The 19,521-nt window shown below is 33.3% G+C and overlaps 1 protein-coding gene across 1 annotated transcript in view; it reads right to left on the bottom strand.

Moving 5' to 3' along the window:
- CALCRL (calcitonin receptor like receptor) overlaps nucleotides 1–19,521 on the bottom strand; it is a 104,194-nt gene that overhangs the window by 13,969 nt on the left and 70,704 nt on the right. Inside the window, exons 10-13 of the mRNA XM_012464078.3 lie at nucleotides 5,416–5,542; nucleotides 3,060–3,213; nucleotides 1,676–1,736; nucleotides 1,527–1,593 (exon numbers count right to left, since the gene is read on the bottom strand). Of these exons, the coding sequence (XP_012319501.1) occupies nucleotides 1,527–1,593; nucleotides 1,676–1,736; nucleotides 3,060–3,213; nucleotides 5,416–5,542 (409 nt within the window). The remainder of the gene's footprint in view (nucleotides 1–1,526; nucleotides 1,594–1,675; nucleotides 1,737–3,059; nucleotides 3,214–5,415; nucleotides 5,543–19,521) is intronic.

Here is a 19,521-nt window from a genome sequence, read left to right as displayed (position 1 = left end):
CCCATCAGTGATAGACTGGATAAAGAAAATGTGGCACATATACACCATGGAATACTATGCAACCATAAAAAGGATGAGTTCATGTCCTTTGCAGGGGCATGGATGAAGCTGGAAACCATCATTCTCAGCAAACTAACACAGGAACAGAAAACCAAACACCACATGTTCTCATTCATAAGTGGGGGTTGAACAATGAGAACACATGGAAACAGGGAGGAAAAGATCACACACCAGGGCCTGTTGGGGGTTGGGGGAAAGGGAAGGGATAACATTAGGAGAAATTCCTAATGCATATGGGGCTTAAAACCCAGATGACAGGTTGATGGGTGCAGCAAACCACCATGGCATATGTATACCTATGTAACATACCTGCATATTCTGCACATTTTCCCCAGAATTTAAAGTATAACCAAAAAAAAAATTAATAGCAGCTGTAACTAAAATATAATCTCCAAGGACTGTAATTGCATTATGATCTCTAATACTCTCTTAGACACAGTATGCTAGTTTGCTTGTTTGTATTAATTTACTTTCTCATTCAAATAATGTAATACACCTGTAATCTCCAGCACTTTTGGAAAACAAGGCAGATAGATCACTTGAGCCCAAGAGTTCAAGACCAGCATACACAACATAGTGAGACCCTGTTTGTATAAAAAAAATTTTTAAAAATTCGTCAAGCATGGTAATGTATACCTATAGTCTGAGCTTCTCAGGAGCCTGAGTTGGGAGGATCCCTCAAACTCAGGAGCTGTGGGCTGCAGTGAGCTATGATTATTCTACTCCACTCTGGTCTGGGCAACAGAGCAAGATTTTGTCTCAATTAAAACAATAATAATAATGATAATAGTATAATAAAAGCATCTAACGTGAGTTCTGTTTTCCTGCAACTACACTCAAATGTCTAATTGGTGCACTCACATTAAGTGATAATAATTATAAAGTAAAATTTACATAAATATTTTGGTTTTTCTTGTTTGCCATCTCCCCCCCTCCTTGCTAGATTCATCCTCTGTTCTTCTCTGTACCACAGGAGGCTGATGTCTGTGGACAGTATCACCCAGACTTCCTTGCCCTGTGACATCTGCTGCATCTGGCTAATGGGAAAAACCAAAAGATAAGAGTGTGGGAATAAAGATAAATTTGAGTATTTATTTCTGCTGCTTCTTTTCTGCCAGGCTGTGGTTTTGCTAGTGGTTGTTTTTCTCTACTTAAGATCAAATCTCTTATTGGGTGACTCCTCTCAATGCTTATCCCACTGCACTAACAGTCTTCTCTTTGGGTCTAGCTGTGATAACAGCATCCCACTGTTGGTCCCTAATGGCTCACCATCCCTTACTAATTAGTTCCTTTGCCTTTCCTGCCCTTACATCAAATATGATACCTTCACTAAACCCTGTTCATTTAAGCACTGTGAGCATGCATGTCTGTGTCCACTGGAATCCTGAAGGATACCATAGGCCAGATGATCCAGAAATAAAGTTGAAATGTGAGCAATGATAAGGAAAGGAGAATTTATTACATACCAGTAAAGCAGCACAAATTGGACCATGGATAATGTAGAGGAGATGGGTATCAGAACTGATCCAGCAACTAGAGAAAACATAAAAATATTATGTTAAAAATTTTTATTTTGCTTTGTTCCAGTAGAAATAATAAAAAGAGATTTTCTTACTTGTCATTGTAATATAAGCTTCTAGCAATGGCATGTATACAAGCCGGAATCAGTGGAAATCCTGTAATACCAAAGAAAAAGAAAATAAATAAGATTTTTTCTACAGATGGTATTTCTAAAATATGTAATGAAATAGAAAAATTCAAAGATATTCCAGGAGCAAACAAAGTACTCACTATTTATTTGTTGAGTGAACATTATTTGTATAGTCAACAATACACATTATAAAGTATTAGGTATTTACATTTTTATGTTTGTGTGTATATATGTGTGTTTTCTTCTAATATAAGTCATAAGTCATTTTAAATCAGTGGACTTCAGAGCTTAAGTCTAAAGATGTATTTCCTAAGCCCCAAGGATTAGAAGAAATTCAGCATTCATGTACTTTCTGTGAGATGGAATGGCCAATGTTTGGCACATTATCAGATGTGGAAAAAAGCTGAGAATCACAAGAACTTCTACTATCAGAGAGATTACTACTAAAAATCCATTATTTGAAGAACAGAAGAAGAAAAACAGAGATTAATTTATGTACCAAAAATTTGGCATGCTTGGTACATTCTAAATTAGCTCTTCTGAATATAAAATTAGGCAACACTTTATAAAGGTAATCAGAATACACTAAAATTGTGTGTGTGTATACACATATATATATCTGTATATCTATTTATCTTTAGATATAGATGATAGCTTGGATAGATAGATGATAGGTAGACAGAGAGAGAGAGAGAGAGGATAGGTAAATAGATGATAATAGATAAGTACAACTTCAGTTTTGTTTCTAGAAACTAGTAGTGTTAATTTCTGCACTTCATATTTTGTATCATTCCAGTTATTTTTAATATGTCAGAAGTATATCACTGTTTGCTTTGTGAAAAATACCACATCAGGAGATTGTATGGAAAAAAATAAACCTTTTGTTTGCCTTTATGCAATTACGAATCCCTCTACTCTTATCATAAAATGACAATTTTTTAAAACAAATAGTTTTAGGATGAAACTTCCAAGACACTTAAAAGCAAGGCTTTAATTGTACACCTGGCAAAAATGAATATTCAGAACAGTACAAAGACTAAATCTCTAATTTATGATTCTACTTCTATTGTTTTAGTCACTACATATTCAGCAGAGATACACTATTCATTGGCATATTCAATAGAAAAAAAGACACTATTATATGTTGACTTGTGACTACTGAAAACAATGGATGAGTCAGTGATACTTTGCTTAAAATGTTACAATTTACAAAAATAGGCAAAAATTAATCACCTGATATTCTTTAAAAATGATTGCTCATTGGTATGTTTATATTACAAAGGAACCTGGCATCCTCCAAAGGCTTTTTTAATCCATTGAATCAGCAGATATGTGTAATGGCACTTACCCCACCCAAGAAAATAATACCACATCAAGTGTTGCTTCTCTGCAAACACGGCCACCACAATGAGTGTGTGTAGGTAAATGCCTTCACAGAGCATCCAAAAGTAATTACAGCCCATCAAGTAAAGATGAATGAACTGGGACACCTTGCAACTAACCTATGAGAAAACAAAACAAAATAAAACAAAACAATATTTACTTGTTTATGAATTCACATGTAAAACAAGAGTCTAGTTTAGCTCAGGAAACATAGAACTTTGTCTTCTCTACACAAAATCCTGTATGTTAATGATTAGGATTTGTGGAATGCCAGTCTTCATACTCATCTAATGATGCCTTTAAAGTTTATAGCCACAGACTCCAAATATTTATAATGGTATATCTTCCAGAAAAAATGTATAAATTCTAAATCTACTATATTTAGTGAATGTGTATTTTCTGAATGTGTTTTTGTTATGTAATTATAAGCTTAAAAGTTTCACACACAATTAACTTTACACTTATTTACACTGACATCATCATGAATCCCTTGACTGTTGCATTCTGTTGGAAGTAATAGTAATTTTAAAACTAATTCATTAAAAGTGTCCAAATACTTGAAAAGTTTTGCATATTACATGCTACCCATGCAAATGCTTATTAAATAATAATCTAGTATGTCCATAGGTTATCCTGTCCAAATATGGGGTTTGAGGGCTTTTGTGTAAGTAAAAACAGGACAAAATTATGTTTTCCCTTCTTCTTTTCCTGAGATCTCCACTTTTGCTTATCTGCTTTTAAAGAGGCAGGAAGAGACACATTCAAATTGGAGTAAAAAAAACCACACACAAACAAAGGAGTAAGACAGAGTGTTTACTCGCTTAAAGAGGAGAAAACAATTAGAGCTTTCCCAGAAATACATGGCCCGTTACTCCTATTGGTTCCAGTTTCTAGTCTGGTAATGAAAAAATGTTTAACAGTAATTATCATTATTTTAGAAATAGTTTTTTTAACCAAAAATAAAATTGAAAAGAAAATGCACTGATTGTTAATATTGGCTTATCACAGAATGGTAATAATGGCATTCGCATAGCAGTTGGCCTAAAAATATTTTTGCATATATTGTTTTATTTAATTCTTTCAGTAGTCCTATGAGGTGTACATTCTCATTAGCCATATATTTTATAGATAAAAAACTTAGAACCAGAGAATTTAAATGATTTTCCAACATTTATACATCAATCAAATCTACAACCTGAACATAATCTTAAAATTCCAATTTTGTTTTCATTATACACAATGCCTCCTAACTAAAGGATATTTGTAAAACCTATTTATTCATTAAATGTATCTGTAGTATATATAACATTTAATTTTATATAATGTACCTTATTTGAATAAGTAAATTTTAAACTGTGTTTTAAAAATATGGCCTGTAAGGCAGCAATTTATAAATGTTTATTGAGACTGAACACTGTAGTTCTTTTAAAAATGTTATGCTATAAAGTTTAAGCTTATGTAGGATATGTACAATTCATTCTTTTACTGGTTTTATTGACTTTTTAAAGTCAGCCTGATACCAAAAATGCAATTTATTTAAATTTTCCATGTGCATGTACCATTTATCTAACTGCACAGAGTTCATTGCTTTGAGTTTTTCATTTGGATTGAATAAATATTATGTAACAATAAACTGTTATGTCCCATAGCAGCAGGACTTTACAGCTCTAAAATGAAGTGAAGATATATGCACATGTATTATTTATTATTTAACTGAAGCAAAGAAATATACTTTTTGATGTTCACTCTTTATATCTTGGGGAATATTGAGAATACTCTAGGGGACTACTCTGTAGAGTATATGTAGCTATATTCTAATCTAGAAAGGTAAACATTTCCCAATATTCCCCAAGAACTAAAGACTTGAAAATATACATAAGTGTCAGACTTGAAAATATACATATATGTGTCCTTTTTTTTTTTTTTTTTTTTTTTTTGAGACGAAGTTTCGCTCTTGTTACCCAGGCTGGAGTGCAATGGAGCGATCTCGGCTCACCGCAACCTCCGCCTCCTGGGTTCAGGCAATTCTCCTGCCTCAGCCTCCCGAGTAGCTGGCATTACAGGCACGCGCCACCATCCATGCCCAGCTATAATTTTTTGTATTTTTAGTAGAGACGGGGTTTCACCTTGTTGACCAGGATGGTCTCGATTTTTTGACCTCGTGATCCACCCGCCTCGGCCTCCCAAAGTGCTGGGATTACAGGCGTGAGCCACCGCACCCGGCCATGTGTACTTAATTATACACATCATGCATATGTTTACCTATGTTCCCCCTTTCCCGTTAGGCCCTGGAGCCAAGGGCACAATCTTGTTTTACTTACAGGATTTGTGGCTACCAAGGCCTGGTTGTTCGCCACTGCAGTGAGGTGAATGATTGTTATAACAGAGTTACAAACAAACGAGAAGAACAGATTTTTGTGTAAGGTAATCCTTTGGCAACTTAGGCTCCTAGAAAGCAAGAAAAACAAATGTGTTGACATAATGAAATTTTTATATTAATCATTATTCAAACGAGATACATTCCCAACTCAGCATTTGCTCCACTTTTGAAAGAATTTTTTTTCTCCCTAAGATCCACTCATTACGAAATCTTAATTAGGGAAAACATGTAAGTACTTAAACCTAGAGACAAATGAGTTGTTTCAATAGAAGTAAATATACATAGGGATAGAAAATTTGCTTGTACAAGACCTCTACATGACTTTTTGTCTTAATTTCTGAACACAATGAATAGTTTAATTCATTTTGCAAACGTTGAGATTTAGTAAAGTTAGATAATTAATTTGAACACTGTATTTGCTGTTGGATTCTCATGTGGATAATCCTTTTTTCATTACACCATATATATTATTCTGTTTAAATATAATTATGTGTTTTGTTGTGATGGCGGTGATACACAGACCGATCTGGAAAAAAATAACAATGTATTCAGAATAAATGAATTTGTAAAAATATAAACGTAGCAACCAACGAGATTTTCTTAACTTCACTGAATTTTTGAAATTGGTGCAGCCATATATAAGGTAAAAATAAGACCACCTTTTACTAGAGTTCCTCTTATATAAAACAAAAGAGTTTACTGTGTGTAGTTTGCATAGAAGTAGACTTTAAGAATAAACATCATTAATGATAAGTGGCGTCACTCTTAGATTGAATCCATCTCGACTCTAAGAAGATTGTGCACATATGACTACCTGCACTACCTCCTTCATAAAACATTTACTCAAAGGCTTATTATGGATAAGGTTTTAAAATAATAGCATGGGATCCATTTGAACCTGACTACTTAATGTCAAGTGTGAACTCATATGAAGGAAGACCTGAGGAATTATTTCATGACAGGCATAAAATTTCATGATGTGTGTTTTTAAAAAAAATATGCAATTAATATGGTCAACCTATATAATCCACCATATATAATTCAAAGCCTTCTATTTTGGAAACTTTGAGGAGATTTTTACCCAATTTTATCACTGCATCGCTTTATCTTAAATAGACTGTGTGCCCAGGATATTAGAATTAGGATGGGGTGCCAAGGTTTTCTATGTTTAAAAAAATGCAGTTTAGAGTATATTGCCTCTGAAATTGCCTTTCTTCCAACTATAGGTCTGTGATTCTATATATAGCTCTAGTAAAGAGTCTGGAGAGATATTTAATCCAAATCAATATTTATAAATTGTCAATGTCTGTCTTCTACAAGTCTATGAAAGGATTCATGGGCACAATGGCTCTTGGAATGATTGCTGAGTGTGTGTGACAGTCATATAACAATAAATATGTGAAATCCAGCTGGAATCCATCAAAATAGAAACAACTGGGACCAGCTAGTATTTTCATATTAAATAGTGGTTTACTTTGGTTTGACTTCTTACAGTTTATAGGAGTAGTAAGGCAGGCAGTCATCAAATCTTATCTACAGATTATTGATGATATTCTATAGAAAAAACAAAATTTTGAATGTTTTGAACAAAGGAGTAGAATGATTTCTGCTATTACTTAGGGAAATTCAACCCTGGGAGAAAGACAATCCTACTTTTGATAAAATGCCACAGCAGTGACATATTACTTTCTGTTCATTGAGCATGAAGATAATTAATGAATATCAGAAAAAGTCTAGTAAGCAATGTTTTTTTCAAATTAGTTATATTATGTGTGGTTTATTTCTGTAATTAATCACTGTTCCATGATGGAAGTTATGAACATATAAAATTTGTTCACATGTTCTTATTTTTCTATTATTATTATAATTATTTTGAGACACAATCTTGCTCATTGCCCAGGCTGGAGTCCAGTGGCACCATCTCGGCTCACTGAAACCTCTGCCTCCCTGGTTCAAGTAATTTTCCTGTCTCAGCCTCCTGAGTAATGGGATTACAGGCATGCACCACCACGCCCAGCTAATTTTTGTAATTTTAATAGAAACAGGGTTTTACCATGTTGGCCAGGCATCTCGAACTCCTAACCTCGTGATCTGCCCACCTCGGCCTCACAAAGTGCTGGGATTACAGGCATGAGCCACAGCTCCTGGCCCACATGGTCTTATTTTAAAATGCCTGCTTTGAGCTTACCCTATGTCTATTGTTTAGAGAGGAACTGCTCTCAAGTACTGTTTAGAGAGGAACTGCTTATCCATGCAAATATAGATGTTTTTAGTAATACAATATAAGTAACTCAGCTACCATCATGGGGAATAAAAATAAAGCATTTTTCTTAACTGGGCAATTTTATCATTTTCTGCTGAACACACGTATATCTAAGTCCACTGGCTAAGACATATCTATAAACAACAAAATTTCATAGTTTCAAACTATGATGAAAAGATTGAGAAGGTTTGTATAGACAGCAAATAAGATATAGTTGTAAGAAGTAAGTTGGAATAAACGAAAACAAACATTAAAGAAGACTTTCAAAAACAGAACTAGTTGGCCATAGAAAAAGAATGAATTTCTGTCATTCACTGCAATATTGATGTAACTGGAGGATACTATGTTAAATGAAATAAGCCAGGAACAGAAAGAAAGGCTGCATGCTCTCACTTATTTGTGAAAGCTTAAAAAAAGTTGATTGCATAAAAGGAGAAAGTAGAACTAGATGCTTAAAGGGTAAGGGGAAGGTGGAGAAAGGGAGAAAGTTGTTAAAGGATACAAAATTACAGCTAGATAAGAGGAATACATTCTAGAGTTCTATATCACTATAGGATGAATATAGTTAACAATGATATGCAGTTTCAAATTGCTAGAAGGATTTAAATATTGCATGATAACAAAAATTGGAAAAAAAGATAGCTAGGAGGATATTGAATTTCCCCAAAACAAAGAATTTATATAAATATTTGAGATGATGGATATGCTAATTATCCTGATCTAATCACTATATATTATAGATTGCTAAAAATCACTATTATCCCATAAATATGTATAATTATTGTATGTCAATTAAAAATGAAATAAATAGTAATACACGATAGAAGAGCTTAAAGGAAGTAGGAACCTATAATACAAATATTTATATTTTGACTTTATATTAATAATATTCACATGTGTAAAGATTGGAAGGGAGTAAAATAAAATGCTAACTGTAGTTAGTTGAAAACAAATTTAATCCTCTTGTATACAGTTAAAGTTTAATCCTCTTTATATAAAGTTAAATGTCCTCTATAAGGGTCTGTATTTCTGTTGCTCTCAGAATTCCCTGTTTTGTAACCCTGCTTCCACCTCAATTCATCTTGAAAGGTAAGTACTTAAAAATGAGCTGCTGGTATATATTTTCTTCCAAAAATGTTATTATTGTGAGTACAAACACACACACACACACACACACACACACACAAATGACTTCTTATTCTCTTATTATGGGACAAAAGGATATACCGTATTTCCCTTTTTAAGACCCAACAATATCATTATGGACAAAGTTTTGAAATAATAGAATGAAATTCCCTTGAAATTTAATATCGAGATAAAACAAGTTCTTAAGAAGATGCATTATTTCATTACAAAGACATTGAAGTTTTTTTTAGAGTGTTTTAAACAATTATCCAAATAATGTGGTCAAACTATATAATCCACCCTATATAACAGACCAAATACTTCTGCTTTGGAAACTCTGATATCCAGATTAGCTGCCCAAATTGTAGTAAACTGGACCATTGCCACATCATTTCATTTTTTGTTGTGTAAATATGTCTTACTGTCTACAGTACTAATCTTTTGCTTTAATTTCTTCCATTTCTACTTCCAGGCACTGTGCAACTTAAACAAATGCAGACAGATGCTAACTAACATATGGTTTCTATCAATGTCTAGTGGAAAAATGGCTCAGATTTTTCTGATGATGCATATTGTTTTCTTCTAAACATATTCATTAACACATGTAAGTAGATTGGTACAAATAAAAGCAACTTGTAAATGAAAACCAAAAACATGTAATTGGTAAACATGATTTGTTCAAATGAAGCCCTAAAATAATTGTATGCTTTTTCAGATATTAAGCTGCAACCAATTTTACCTACTTTAAATTTTTAAATATTCTTATTTTATTCAAAATAGCAAAAGCAATCATCTTGCAGCCTTAGAAAATGTTTATAAAAATTCTTTGCTTTCTTTGAATTTTATAATTTTCCTTTCTATCCCAGCATAACCACAGAACAGAAAATGTGGTTTGTGGGTCCAGATTGTTTCTATTTCATATTTTTTACATATAATTATTTTAAAATGCTATTTCAATATGCAATTTTGGCAAGCAGAGTTACAGAGTCAGTTGATGCTATTGTGTCAACAAAATAAATATACTTCATGTGTAATGAAATCATGTCTTTCAATTCAATTTTGGAACAATTTCGGAAGAAAGTAGCATCAAGTCACTATGTGTAGTTCAGTAAGTGAATCTGAACTCTGCATTTATTGACAGTATGACTTTGGGTAAATTATTTAAGATCTTGAATCTTTAATTTCCTCATCTGTAATTTAGGGATAACAATCGTACCTCATAGGATTGGCTTGAGAGTTAGAGGAGATAAATCACTTAAAATCTTAGCATAACATCTAACCCATGATAAACACTCCATGTTAAGTTAGCTGTTGTTTTTAAACATAATTATTATATGGCTGATTTTAGTCAAATGCTCTAATGTGTTTTAGCTACAAATAATAAAATAGCATCCAGGTTTACCTCAGTAATGTAAAACTTCCTCTATATTAAAACAAGTATGTTTTAAGTAACTCAAATAAACAGAAAAAAAGTCATTTTTTCTTACCAAACAATTTAGCATTAGACAGAATTTCCATATGATAAACGGCAGTAGATAAAGCAACCTAAATTATCTTCCCAAGAAATTTCATTTTTTCTGTAGATGTTGGCAAATTAACAGGTTCACTTTCATGCAGATCCCAAATGTTACAGTATTCCATCTTCAAAGTTCTGCCACTAGCATGGACAATAACCTTGCCTCTGTCTTCCATTTGCTTTTGACATTAGCTAAAGATTTCCAAACTACTTTTCCCATTAGTAACTACAAGCAAAATGAATCACGAAAGGAGAAAGTACAAGCAATGTAAGAATAGCACAAAGTATTGTTTTCTTATTCTAGTTTATCTAATTTAATTCCCAAATCCTCAGATCTTTTCCTCAAAGAACACTAACAATGTATCCACAAGAAAAGCCCTGTCAATCTGAACATTGCCACAAACAATAGGCAGAAAACAACAAATATATTAAAAGAATCAGAAGTATGACTCTTTTTTGTCTACTCAATGGAAACTCTTAAGTTGATGGAATCACATGTTTACATATGAGAAGTAGATATAATCTCTATCAATACCTCTCTTTTGGAGGCTGCTGGTGATCCAAATTAGATTACTGCAGATTAGAAAGAGTGTATTTCAACCAAGATGCTCAATTAAAGTCCCAGAGGAGAAATGATTGTTCTTCCTCCATTATGTTCTCTCTTCTCCTGCCCTTGACTTTCAGGGCTGCTTATTTAATGCAATATTGGAGTATCAGGCTGCATAAGGAACAGTCATGTTCATTTTGTATGGTCAACTGGTTTTCTACCATTTGTGAACTGCTTTGGTGAGAGTGCTTTTCCTGGTCTTCCAGTGAGCAGGAAACCAAAAGAAGAAAATTTTTCTGAATCCCTGAGATTCTTTGGCTCCAAAACCAACCAACTAAACAAAATCTTTTAAGAGGCAACATTTATAATAATAGCAGCCACCATTTTTGAAATCCTTAGAATATCCCCAGCACAGAGATAAGCACATTAGAGTCATTACCATATTTAACAACTCCTTGAAGTATTATTGTCTTTTAATAAAATGGAGGTAAGTTTCTCAAGGTCACACTCTTATAAGTGATCTATTGAGTTTGAATTTTGAAGTTCTCAAGGTAGCAATAAGGCTTCTGACTACTTTATTATCCATCTAGTTACTTACTATTGCATAGTAATATTTTGGGCACTGTTATTAGAACTGGGGAAACAGTTGTGAATAATATAAAGCAAAACCCTGATCTCACATGACTTAAATTATAGTGGAGGGTAAATAGGCATATAAATTAAACAATGTAATCCCAGATAGTGGTGTATGCTTTTTAGAAATTAAAACAGGAGTAAGGGATACAAAAAGAATGCAGTAAGGGTGAGAAGACTACTTAACATGCAACTGAAACAAGATAATATAGAGGAGAGAAGTGTGCCAAATAGGGAAGACACCCTGAGTCCAAGCCCTGAGCTTAAAGTTTCTGAGGGACAAGAACAGGCCTTGTGACAGATTACAAGGTAAAAGTCCACGTGGGCTTTTCCTCCATTCTACAGAATAAGTAAATTAAATTCAAAGAAATTAACTTGCTGAATGACTGTTTGATTCTGAAGTTCATATTCTTTTGTGTTATATAGCTTCTTAACAATTAAGGAAAATTGTTTACTTTATTCTTTTTTTAATTATCTCCATCTCTTTCATGTAAGACTTTCTTGGTTTTTGACATCTTAATGGTTTATCAGCAAATGTTAGCAGCATAATATCCAGTCATTCTGGTTTTTCTTTTCCCTAAATACTAAAAATATGCTACAGTTATGAGAGTGTACTTTGACTTTCTTCTCAGATATGGTCACATCTGTGTGTATGATCTAGAAAAATAAGCTGTCTGTAAGAATGGAAAACCCAATTGCAAAATATATGATGACTTTTAAGAGAAAGAATGTTATCTATTTCTATTCTTTATTTCAAGTAACAAAGTTTTAATCTATTCAAGTTACGATATAATTTTCATAATTTGTCATTCTATTCCCATGAAAATTTATTTATGCTTAAGTAGCACATATTTTAATTAGCTAAAACAGAAAAAATGAAAATCACTACTCAAAGGTTGCATATTTATCAAATATTTCATTAGGAATAAAAATATGCAACATTCAATGTGGATTTATAGCTTTATGTTTTAAATATATTGTTTAAAATGAGTCCAAAATATCTAAATCAATTACCGTATTTACTTTATATTTCCATACGTGGGACTCTTCTCCATAAGCCAGTAATAGCTATGACCTTATAGCAGAACAGGTTAATGTTAAAGCAAGTCCATTACTTCTTGCACTACTCTGTCCTCATTCAAACCTTATACTCTATGTGGAAATGCAATTATTTTATCACATAACTAAACGGATGTATTTTAAACATTTTTGCACCATCTCACATTATGGAATAAGAATATTTTCACCTCTCACAACATTCAGTTTGAGGGGGATGGATTTTTATGTACACTGATTGATTAAAATTCATTAACTTGGAGATAGACTCAGTGAGTATGATCCAATAAAATATTTAAGAAAGCCTATAGTTAAATAAATAGTATCTAATGTTAAGCTGAAGGAAACCTGAGACACAGACCACAGAATAGGATATATCTCAGGACCAGAGTATATAACAAATATACAATGAATAAATGAACATAGCATGAGTTAAGAGAACGATGGCGATGTTGAGTAAGCGGTGACAGGCATGCTATTCAGGGGACCCTAGATGACTCCTTTTGAACTCAGTCCTTGCCAAACCTCTGACAGTGCAGTTGTCAGGTTTTAAATAAATGAAAAGTGAAACTTGGAATTTGTCAAAACAGGTACAACATCAGAGTAATTAGTAGAGCAAACCCTATAAGTTTCAATGTAGGATTTCATTAATAGTTATCTGTGTTTAAATATGGTTTAAAGATTAATCATGTGGAAGGCTGAGGCAGGAGAATCACTTGAACCTAAGAGGCGGAGATTGCAATGAGCCGAGATGGCGTCATTGCACTTCAGCCTGGGTGACAGATCTAGACTCCATCTCAAAAAACAAACAAACAAACAAACAAACAAACACATAAAGATTAATCATGCACAATTTTCAGGAGAAAAGTTATAGCTTAAAGAAAAACTATACGTGCTCTAATTCAAGAAAAATATGAAGAAACTGGAAATGAGATAAAAGTTCACAATACTGTTTAAATATATTCAGATGTGATCTAAGAAAAAAATGAGAATTTTGATCATTTGTATTGAGAAGGAGAAATACAAGCACTAATAGGTTATTTTATTAAGTTACATTGAGAATGCTTTGGTCCACCAATTGGATAGAGGTTATTTTTCTGAATTTTATTTGGGGTCTATGGCAAGTACCTACAAAAGACATTATTGTCTACATAGTTCCAAATACGCAACTTGGCTTTTAAATTGTTTGGGATCAGTGTCTGAATGTTAGCAAAGATGTTCTTTTAAAAAAAAATTCTTTTTTTTTTCCTATAAAAGTTGGATAGATATCATATGCTCTCTTTTCTGTGGAAAAACATGAAGCCTTTTTTTTGTCTAGGTTGTAAATTAGAGCGAGATTTGCTCTGCTCTCTGATTTTACACAGTAATTAACACATAATTTGTAACTAATTTCAGTAAAGTTTATTTATTTGTTTTTTTTATCTAAAGGGTTCCTCTTTGTTTTTACAAGGATCATTATGAGTAAGAGTCATTGCCTCTCAGGGCTTGGCAAACCCTAAAGTTATGTCTCTTTCTCTTTTCCCCTCCCTCTCTGTTCCCTTTCTTTTTATCTCCTGCTCTGACTTGTTCTTTTAATAATTGACTCTAATATAAAACTGAAGTATATCTGGTGAATACTGTTTCACATTCTCTGTTTCTAATTTAAATCATGGATGAGTGATAGACTTTTCTCTCTCTAAATAAAAAATAACAAACAGTACCCTAAATCAACTTTTTGTGTGGTTCTTGGTTTTGATTAGGGTGGGTCAGTGACCCTCAGTTACCAAAGGAGAGGAAAAGTTTCCCATACTGAGTAAGCAAGAATAACTACAGTATGAGGAACTGAGTTAAGAAACAGAAAGGATCTGCTAATAGATATTTTTATACACAATGAATGATTTTATGTGAAACAGCTCCTCTAGGAATTGTTTTCAGGTTAGTTGGAAGAAAGTTAGTAATTTCTTTTGCCCCTGATTCTACGAGAACATACTTCATGAACCATTCAAATTCAGTATTTTCTGAGATGGCTGTACTCTTCTTTGGATCTAGCTGCAGAGTCTTTCATCTTGTTTTACACAGATGCTTCTACTGATTTGAATTTTAGAGTCTTAGTCTAATGCCTTTCTTTGTTGATGGAGACAAATAAGGCCAGACAATTTTAAGAGACATGTTGAAGGTCACAGATAAGACATGGGCAAGTCAGTCCTCAGATTTAAGCTTCAAAGCCAGTTCATGTCTTCATTCCTTAAAAATTTATTGAGTGCCTACTGTGTTCAAGATCCTAGGGTAAGCCCTGAGATGTGTAAAGAAACAAGGCGGAAGTGACTCCTGCTCTCACAAAGCTAACTTTGTAACATTATTTTCATTACTTCTAGTGGCAGATTCGGTAGACAGTTCTATGAAATAAATGTTAGAAGTATCTAAATTCAAAGGCTAAAAATATCTTAATATTGATTCAAAAATGGAGTAAGCTACATGGTATCTTCTGGTCATTAAAAAATCTTATTTCTTTTGACTGATTTACTTAAGCATAGTTTTTTTCTAACAAAATTATATTATTAGTTTGGTTTATAAAAGTGTTCATTCAATGTTTACTTATTTTTCAACATGAATATTATAACAATTTCTTTATAAATATGCTTCATTTAAAACTAGAACTTGTATTATTCAATTTTGTTTTTAAAAATCTTACTGGTATAACATGCCAACCAGGGCTAAATATTTATATTCAAACTTTTTAATGGACTAATAAGAAGTGAGAGCAATATCAATCATATAAAACATTTTTTGTATCAGATACTCTGCTTAACACTGCATCTCACTGATAATGCTGACATTATCTCACACCTTATAGCAAATCTATGGTGTAGATTCTAATATGATCGGCATATTAAATGTACAACTGAGGATTAGAAAAAGGAAAGAGTGTATTCCACCCTACACAGCAAGTAAGTGACAAAGTGGAATGTGAGACCAATTCTGCCTGAGAGTGTCTAAAGAACACTCTCAGGCTGGGCACAGCGGCTCATGCTTATAATTCCAATAGTTTGGGAGGCTGAGGAGGCTGAAGGAGGAGGATCACTTGAGGTCAAGAGTTTGAGACCAGCCTTGGCAATATAGTTAAACCTCATCTCTAAAGAAAAAAATATTTAACAGTTATCTGTGTGTGGTAGTGTGTGCCTGTAGTCTTTGCTTCTTGGAAGGCTGGATGGGGGAGGATTGCTTGAGCCCAGAAGTCTGAGGCTGTAGTGAGCTATGATCATATCACTGCACTCCAGCCAGGGTGACACAGTGAGAGCCTAGCTCTAAAACAAGAAAGAAAGAATGCACTCTCCTGTAATGACCTCTAGACATATAGAAAACTTTGAAATGGTATACATGAGTTTTTCTTGAAGAGGGTTTCTCATGTTTTACCTAAGGCCTGAGAATGTATAATAATAAAGGAGAATTTGTAGTTTTGCTTCTTTCTTTTTCAAATTCTTCATTTTTAAAGATTTGTAGAGTCAATCAAAAAGTTAAGTGAACTAGAACACAAATTAGTAGACATCTTGAAAATGTTAATTAGAAAATAAGTAAAATTAGGTGTGAGACAAGACAATCTCTTCACTGCTTATGGCTTGTAATTTCTATCTATTGAAGTTTTACCTGTCATTGAAGTGTTTGTTTCAATGAGAGTATCACCTCAGGAATCTTCAGATTTTATGAGTTAGAATGGTTCTTTCCTTCCTATGTGTTCCCACAGGTCTTTGTAGCTCCACAATAACCCTCGTTTTTGTTGTTTTATTTTGTTTGTTTTGTATTTTACTTTGTATTACTATTACATGTGAGTATTTCATATGACTATGTAAATGTATTTTGAGTGCCTATATGATTGATATAGTCTAATGGAAAAGTTAGTAACTCTTACTGCTTAGTGAGGAGGTTCCTAAATGCCAGGTACTATATGAGTCTACTTTGCCCAGTGTTTTAAAAAAGCATCATGACACATTACAAACACACACACACACACACACAGACACACACACACACACCCCTGAGGTATATGTAAAGCAAAATCAGGCTAAGTCCATACTATTAGCAAGTAGTGATGGCAAGTTTGGAATACATACCATGTTTTAATCACTGTCTTATACTAAACATTAAAATTAAGTTATGTCTGAATTCAAGTGCATACCTCTCATACTAACTCATTATTGAAAAATTCTTTTTTTCTTCTCAGTTCACTATACAAAATAGTTAATTGTATTTTCAGTAAAATCTTCAACTAGAAGTAAGATAATTATTTGAAAACCTTATTTTTTCTTTTATATAGAGGTCACATATCTTATATTGACAAGACATTCATTTGCTTTAACAACATGTGGCCTATGTAGCATGCTATGCATCTTGTTTAAAAGCGTGGACATTTTAGTAAATAGCAAATGCTGGTGTTTATTGCACGCAGTAGTCTTTATTTTTAAAAATGTTATTTTTTCTAAAAAATGGCTCTTGGGCATGGTGTGGCTCACGCCAGTAATCCAAGCACTTTGGAGGCCAAGGCGGTGGATCACCTGAGGTCGGGAGTTCAAGACCAGCCTGACCAACATGGTGAAACCCCGTCTTTAAAAAATTTATTAAAAAAAAAATGGGTCTTTTATATGGAAAACCTGAGGACAGTATTTGGGAGAATGAAGTTTCTGGCCTTTCTTTTGGAATGAGGACTATGCCTACAGGTTGTATCTTTAAAGCTAATAACTTAGTAAATATATACACAATATCATTTTTTTTTTTTGAGACGGAGTCTCGCTCCATCGCCAGGCGCCAGGCTGGAGTGCAGTGGTGCCATCTCGGCTCACTGCAACCTCCGCTTCCCGGGTTCAAGCAATTCTCCTGCCTCAGCCTCCCGAGTAGCTGGGACTACAGGCGCGTGCCACCATGCCCAGCTAATTTTTGTATTTTTAGTAGAGACAGGGTTTCACCATATTGGACAGGATGGTCTTGATCTCTTGACTTCATGATCCACCCGCCTCGGCCTCCCAAAATGCTGGGATTACAGGCGTCAGCCACCGCGACCAGCCTATAATATCATTTTTTAAAAAGCACGTCTCTATAGATGAAATAAACATTCTATTGTTTTAAATTTTAACCCTTCAATCAAAATTTAAAATTACTTGTGAATATCAGTTGAATAGTATTTGCTCTTGAATAAAACATACATAAATATAGATATAAAAATATTGAACATGATTTTATTCCAATCTTTATCAATAAGAATTACAGTTTACATATGTAGATTGCTTTAATCTTGCAAAATACTTTAGCAAATACCAAAGTCCTTGATATGAAGATTATATATTTTGATTAAAAAGATAACTCTTTCATTTTAATCCTCTTTACTAAATTCCTATTTCATTCACAGATTCTTGGGCTTGGAAAGAGCCTTAAAGATCGTCATGTCCAGCTAAGAACCCAGTATAGATAAGCCATCTACTTCAACTTTCTTGATAGGTTAACTGTTAATTTCTCTCTGAAAACCCTGAGTGACAAGAAGGCCAATTGTTAAGGTTCATTAGATTTTGTTTAGTTATATTTGTTTTTTAACTTTTTATTGAGTTTTTTTTAATCTGTTATATGTTATACCAATTGTATTCTCAATTATAGTCATTTGGATTCTTGAAGTCATACATTGTACCTTATATATTTTGTCCTTTTCTGGTTTAACACTCTTAGCATGGTACTTTGATGCCCTGATCAGCTGATATTTTCTTCAATTTCTTCACTTGATAAGCCAACTTTTGCTTTGCTCTTACATAGTGAGCAGGTGAGTAAGTGTTCTGATTAGAGATTTAAAATTGAGTCCTGTACATTTGTTGGTAATGGTTTGTCTTGCAGCATTGTTTTCACTTGGCAGCCCCACTATTGCCTCATTAGTTCACAGCAAGGATTTTCCATTAAATCTTACACTCTTTCACATGCAAAAACATAGTTAATTTTGCATTTGACTTTAGGAAATTGGTGTAGGACTTTATTTATCTTTACTAAATTCAAACTTGTTTGGGACCATATGACTTAGAATTCTAGAAGACCATTGTCCTCCTTCTAGCTACTGGTTTTGGCAGGCAAATGTAATTGCTATACTTCCTAATTTTATCTTCTTCAAAAATTTAATGAGCTTGGATATTTTGACTTATGACACGCAACATAAAAATAGACCATTTAATCTGAAGACTCTCAGCTATATTAGTTTTTAATTTGCAGAGATAGTGGTCTTCCAAATGTAAATTAAAATTTTACCCTATGTCTACTATCATTAATTGCAATTCCAGAAATATTACAATAAGTAAGTCTGTAAGAATTCACTGAGGAAGTGATGCTAAAATTTAGATCTGAAAGATAAATACATTTAATTAGACTAGGGAGGAGGCAAAGAGAATAAGCAGGGCAAGTTAATAGTTTTGATTTTATATGGAATACAATGGAAAGTCTAAAAATTGTAAAGCAAAGAATGGCAAAATCAGATCTATATTTGATCTAAATCATTGAAACTATTATTCTGGCTGCCTTGTTTCTAATTAAATGAAGACAGAAAGTGAATTTACTAAGGCTCGATGAACAAGCCTGGTGGTGACGGCAGCAGTGATCAGCAAGTGGAACAGATTAAAAGGAATTCAAAAGGTTAAGTTCACAGGGTAAAAAGGAAGAGTGACCGAGAAGAAAAAGGAGAGAAATGTCCCATGGATTACTCTTAAATTTCTGACCAATGTGACTGGATTTCAGGTGTTGTCATTTGTGAAGATGGGTCACTCTGGAAGAAAACTAGCTTGGGTTAGGAGGAGGGAGATGCTATGAATTTGTTTTGAACATGAGCATTTTGAGATATTTTTGAGATGATGTTTTTCAAGAGCCATAAAGATATATATCCTTTGACCAAGAAATCCAAAGACTCTGG

This window comes from Aotus nancymaae, unplaced genomic scaffold, assembly GCF_030222135.1.
Source record: "Aotus nancymaae isolate 86718 unplaced genomic scaffold, 86718_ANA_hifiasm-v0.15.2.pri h1tg000008l, whole genome shotgun sequence".
Classification (NCBI taxonomy): domain Eukaryota; kingdom Metazoa; phylum Chordata; class Mammalia; order Primates; family Aotidae; genus Aotus; species Aotus nancymaae.
This window is presented reverse-complemented; position numbering and strand designations above follow the sequence as displayed.